We start from the raw sequence: 5,954 nt of genomic DNA on the forward strand, positions 1-5,954 counted from the left end.
ACTTAATTTACAGTCAACAAATACATTTATCAAATTGTGCAAAGTAAAGATTTTGGAGAGTCGACACTGGTGGGGGTGTTAAAGACAGTAGGGGCAGGTTGAAGATCTAATTCAGGGGTCTTCAACGTTTTTCAGGCCAAGGACCCCCAAACTGATAGAGAGATGGAGCAGGGACCCGCTACTATATATATTGTATAAAATTGTGTTTTATATTAAACTGGGCCTAGTGCCATGTATAAACATACCTCTTTATTGTGCAATCAATACTAAGCTATTCAAATAATACACAGGTTCATATATTCATGTTTTTATTTTAAACATGTGCAAGGTACAGTGAGTATGGCCGTGCCACTGCCATTTAGAAACATACCTCGTCAGCTGATACCAATGCCAATACCAACATTGTCTGTCAATTGCATGATAGTCATGCAGAAGCTATTCAAACTGATGTTCTTATTTTAAACATAAATGTGGAAACGAAAAATGAGCGATGGCCTATTAGTGCCACTGCCATGCATAAACATATGTTATCATGCATACGATACTGAACTGTTAAAATAATGGACAGATTCATGTTTGGGGAAAAAAAAGAAAATTAATTTTTTTTTAATTTTGTGGTCTTGCTGGGCCGCAGCAACAATCCCTTTAGGCCTAAAGACATGAGGAATATTTCTTCTTCTCCAACCCTAATCCGGAAAGCAAATAATCATATTTCCATGTCTTTTTGATGTAACAATTTCAGCTCTCTTTCTATATATAGTGAATCTCTCAAAATCCCCCAAATCATTCTGGTACAGTCTCTTACCTCCAGAGGGTGAGATCACAGTGCAACCTGCAAGCGGACAGAAGACTTGTCAAAGGAACGAGCATTCGCATCTCTTCAGGGGAAAGAAAAAAAAAAAAGAAAAAAAAACTTGAGCTCTTATGCACAACACTATTACTGTGTTCCATGCTGCCTGACTGATCTAGCTATCTGACCTCACAGGCTGCCCTACTTAACAATGAGAAACGTGGGAAGGCTCTCAGGCTACTACATTACACTCTACACGTTTATGCAGCAGATTAAATGATCAATTCAACATTTAACAGCATTGATAGTTTCACCTTCCTGTATTGAGGCGTTTATTTGACTTTGATAAGAAGCTAAACAAGTGCACGTGGATCACGATGAACAGCCTTGAAGTATGAATTAGCAGTGTCGACGTATTTAGCCAAAGATTTGCTGAGACTGTATTTTTTTTTGCTGAGGTAATAAAGATGCGCCGATTCACACCTGGTGGGCTGCCAGGCACAATCACACATGGCCCGACTGTGCTAAGAGGAGGCACAGTCCTGGACTCAACAGTATAGTTTAGGATCCTTCCTGGTCACAAATCATTTCCTACAGAAAATATAAAATATTCATTTGCAGGACGACACATGATGCCATTCTACACCTTATTCCTATGGCAGCATGATCCCCGGGGGTTTTCTTAGCAACTTTTTGAGTTGTTCTCAGAGGCCAACCCTGACCAAGAGAGACGATTTAAAAAAATAAATAAATAAATAAATAAAATAAAATAAGACATGTCTGCCAAGAAGTTTGTATTGATACAGTACTACTCAGGCCAAACCAGTTTACTCCTTTGTTTGCCGCTTCTTGTTCCGTCCCTGTAACCAACCACGGTATGCACACTTCTCACCTTCCACCGGTAGAACATTGGATATTTGTAGAGCACGTACTGCTACAGACATTGATTTTAGCTCCCCTCTTCCGGTTCTAAAAATCAGAAATCAAATCGCAGTTTTGAGAACTTGAAATGAAGGCATGTCATTGCGCAGCGGTCATGAAAATGAACTTTGAAGCTCAATTTAAAGCAAGCATGGGAGAGAAGGCCCGGAAATATATATATATTTTTTTTAAAAACATCTACAATTCCATGACAACCGGGCAAACTCCATCTGCTGAGGAGGCTCGTGTGGTTTGATGCAAGCCAGAACAAAAAATATAGCTTTTTCCTCAATGAGCTGAATATCTTAGAGGGACTGTAAGGAAATTGTCTAATAAAAATATTAAAAAGATGCCATGTGGAGTTACTAGCGGTCAAAAACTCCTTTAAGTATAGAGACAAATAATTGGTACTGGTCAGAATTGCATTAAATAAATGTAGCCAGTGTTGAGGTCTGAGGCACACAGTAAAAGAAAAGAAGAAAAGGCACCAGGTATGAAAAAGATAGATTTATTTAATGACAAATTAAAACAGAAAAGAAGTGAAGGAGTCGAGGGAGAGCAGCAACGTTACTGAGACTCCACATGAAGAGCAAGGGAGAGATGATTGGCTTGACCTCCCTCCCTCCTCATAGACAAAAAAGAAAGAAAGGACTTACCGCACAAACGAGAGGACAGAGAGACGAATAGAGGAAAAACAATCCAACTCGGGAAAAACACAAACCTTCAGAAGAACGACACAACTTGCTTTTTAACTACAAACACCGAAGTTTAGCCACAAGTTTTACAACTGTCTCTTACTTTTTGTTTTTAAAAGTCATTACAAAATAAGATAATTATGATAATCTCCATTTAATAATAACAATAGCAACATTGTAACGGTAGAAACTGTCCCTCATTCCTGGTTGGGTGATCAGTCAATCAGTGGTTGAGGCCGACGCCGGCAGACGGAGGCCGAGAGCAAATGAAAGAAGTGAGAAAATGAGCAGGCTTTTTGCCACATGCCCACCTCGCACGCAGGCACCCAGGCACACACACACACACACACACACACACACACACACACACACACACACCAGGAGTTCTTCTCTCCTCGCATACAAAAAAGACAACTAAAATAATTAAAAAGAAACCGACTTAAAAAAAAAAAATAAACTCCAAAAGAAAACTGACTCGACTGAAATGCAGTGTTTGTTTCCTCCTTGTTCTAAAAAAAACAAAAAGACCCCCCTCTAACACGCATCCACTATTACACCTGCATGTAATGAATGGTGTGTGAGACTCCATGAAAATAATAATAAAAAAAAAAAAAAAAAAATTCTAGGGCTGCTGTAGCTGAGAGCTTTCCTAAGTATGAGAGCAGAGTCTGTTCTAAGAACTATCAACAACGACAGTAAACTATTTTAAGATGCTCAATCTTCAGCCTCGGGTGGACCGATGTGGACCAGAAGGAAACCAGATGAGTCTGCCATCCCGGATAGAACTGGCCGTCTGTGGTTCCAGGGCGCTACAGCCGTCCATGTCTGTGGGTGGCCGTTCCATACCCAGCCATCGATAAGCCACGTCAGTCACAGGTGACGATAAACACCAGAATCTGCGATGAGGCGCTTCATGGGCACTGGGTTCCAGTCTGAGCTAGCTTAAATGTGAAGACACCCACCGGGGTGAAACCCAGCCACAGCCACGTTGTCACCCGGTCCATCCCGCAGGTCGGAGGGGTTCTGAGGTGGATTGCAAACCATAGGAAATGGGGGGGGGCCAGCACTGACCGGGAGTCTGTGTTGAAATAATAGCTTGAGGCTTCCCCAGTGTGTAGCTGTCAGGGCAGAGCCGCAGTGTCTGAAATATCGGAGGATGACTGAGGGACGAGACGAAAGAGAGACACGAAAATAAGAGTGGTGGGAAATCACTTGAAGAGACGAGTTTGTCTGAACAGCCTTTCAGTTTGTGTCCGTGTTTTCATGACCAAGAGAGGGCGAGATCGCATGTGCGTGCATGAGTCTCACATGTATATATGTTCGTGTGTGTGTGTGTGTGTGTGTGTGTGTGTGTGTGTGTGTGTGTGTGTGTCGAAGTCTATAGCCGTCGCTACACAGTTATGTCCATGTGTTTATCCATTCCTGCACTCCATTCATCCATTCATCCATCCCCACCCCCAGGGCATCCACGGCTGCCCGATCAGACAGTCCAGTTCCACGTCTCAAGGGGTGAGGCAGAGAGGAGAGAGGGGGGGAGGGGAAGAGGGGGGGCACTGTGAGGTCACAACCGATTTGACCCCGTTAAAAACAAAAATGCCCCCTGACAATCCGTAACTTTTTTGACCCTCTTCTCTTGGAGGCTCTTTAGCACATGGAGATGGTGACGTTGATGCCCAGGTTGCCGTTCTCCGCGAACAGCTGTGCGATGGACGTGTCGAACACCAGGCAGTCGCTGTTCATGATGGCCGTGGCGATGCCCTCGTGGATGGAGCGCGGCGTGGCCTCCCAGGTCAGGCGGCGCCGGTGCCCGTTGAGCTCCAGCCGGTAGGCAAAGTTCTCGGCCTGCTTGCGGGTCCCGATGAGCTGCACGATGGCGAAGAACTGCTGGTGGCCGTCGTACTTCTCCTGCTTCTCCAGCACGAGCATGAAATGGAAGCCGAAGCACGACTGCATCATCACCCAGTCCACCGCGCCCGGCAGGTTGATGTCCGTGGCCAGGAACACAATGTCCTCCCCCTGGTTAGAGACACACACACACAGGTCAGACAGGTTAATCCATCATGTCTCAAGGCTACAGTATAATGAGAAGTCTCACCGTCACAGGGAAGGCGTCTTTCATTTTCCATAATGAGCTATCACAAATATACAAAAGCAAGTATTTAAATCACTTTCCATATTTATCATTTAGCATCCCCACACACACAGCTAGCTTATTAGGCACAGACTTTCCTTTGTTTTGACAAACGTCACTGTATATCCGTATTACGCTTAGTTCAATGAAGCAGCCGAGGAGACAATGTTTGACCTGCAGTGTGGTGATGGACTTGTGCTGGTGCATCAGGTGAGGCATGACGGCGTCCAGGGAGCCCTGCCACTTGCAGGAGGCGCCGGGGCAGGGGCAGGAGTACGGCCGGAACTCGCACAGCTCTTCGTGCTCCGTCTTGTCGGTGTGGGGCAGGGTGACTTCGCAGCCCGACGAGGCGTACTTGCAGGGGAAGAGGACAGAGTTGGCCACCTTTTCCATGGCGAGGTTCCTGATGGAGCCCAGGGGGCCTCGGCAGGTGGGGCAGCAGGTGAGCTTGGGCCGGCAGTTGGAGCATACCTGGGGAGGGACACAGGGAACAAGTTAGCGGTTTTACCTCCACAAGATGTTCTTCTCTTTAACCCCTCTGAACCCCCAAAACCCACCCATACTACACCGTTTTATCAGCCAGATGCTGTAAAACCGTCATTATCGTCAGATTTGCACCTTTCCGACGGCCCCTGAACACATCATGCGTAACAAACGCTTCCGTCAGAAAAAGCAACAAAGCCTAAAATTGTGATATCCCATCAAAAACATTGTATTCTACAAGTCTCGTTAAGAAACCTCATCCCAAATAAAGCGCAACTAGGAAGCCATGATTGACTCGGCTGAGACCAAAAGTCACGTGACAAAAATTCCACAATGCTTCGACTGAACTGCAGGCTGCTGAACACAGTGCATTGAGGAGAGGCTGTAAAAATGTGAATAGTTCAATTTATATAGCACGTAAGAAATACAGTCAGGTCAGTCAGTCCAGCTGTTAAAATCTGCAGCTTATGCCAAAGTCAGCATCTTTAGGGATGACTATTGCTTCCAAAACGCTTCCTGCTTCAAATGCTTTGTCTACTCATGATCAAAACTGTTGACATTAATATACCTGTATTTAAGTTCCATTTAACTTCAAATGTAAATCAAGTGAGGCACTCATTTTGACATCTAAACTCTGCTGCACACAACAACTGGCTCTGGTTAGTTTCCAGGCCGGACGGCACGTACCAGGTGCCCAGACTGGCACTGCAGGATGGGGGGTAGGACATAGTCGAAGCAGACGGGGCACTCAAACAGGCTGGCCAGGTCGCTGTTGGAGGCGGTGGTGCCCGACAGGGTGGGCACGCGCTGGGAGGGGGGGCACTTGGAGGTTCCGGTGGGCAGCGCGGTGGCAGTCTGGCGACTCATTTCTGAAAAGAAGGGAAAAAAGAGAGAGAGAGAGAGAGAGAGAGAGAGAGAGAGAGAGAGAGAGAGA

The 5,954-nt window shown here is 45.5% G+C and overlaps 1 protein-coding gene across 2 annotated transcripts in view; it reads right to left on the reverse strand.

The window, feature by feature from the left end:
* Nucleotides 1–2,203: 2,203 nt before the first annotated feature.
* The window catches only part of siah1 (siah E3 ubiquitin protein ligase 1), a 21,201-nt gene continuing 17,450 nt past the window's right edge, over nucleotides 2,204–5,954 (reverse strand). For both annotated transcript variants that reach the window (XM_031874376.1, XM_031874375.1), the window contains exons 3-5: nucleotides 5,708–5,889; nucleotides 4,712–5,008; nucleotides 2,204–4,422 (exon numbers count right to left, since the gene is read on the reverse strand). In XM_031874376.1, coding sequence (XP_031730236.1) covers nucleotides 4,051–4,422; nucleotides 4,712–5,008; nucleotides 5,708–5,889 — 851 coding nt within the window. In that variant the 3' untranslated portion in view covers nucleotides 2,204–4,050. The remainder of the gene's footprint in view (nucleotides 4,423–4,711; nucleotides 5,009–5,707; nucleotides 5,890–5,954) is intronic.

This window comes from Anarrhichthys ocellatus, unplaced genomic scaffold (genome assembly GCF_004355925.1).
Source record: "Anarrhichthys ocellatus isolate YVR2014 unplaced genomic scaffold, GSC_Weel_1.0 scaffold80, whole genome shotgun sequence".
In the NCBI taxonomy this organism is placed as follows: domain Eukaryota; kingdom Metazoa; phylum Chordata; class Actinopteri; order Perciformes; family Anarhichadidae; genus Anarrhichthys; species Anarrhichthys ocellatus.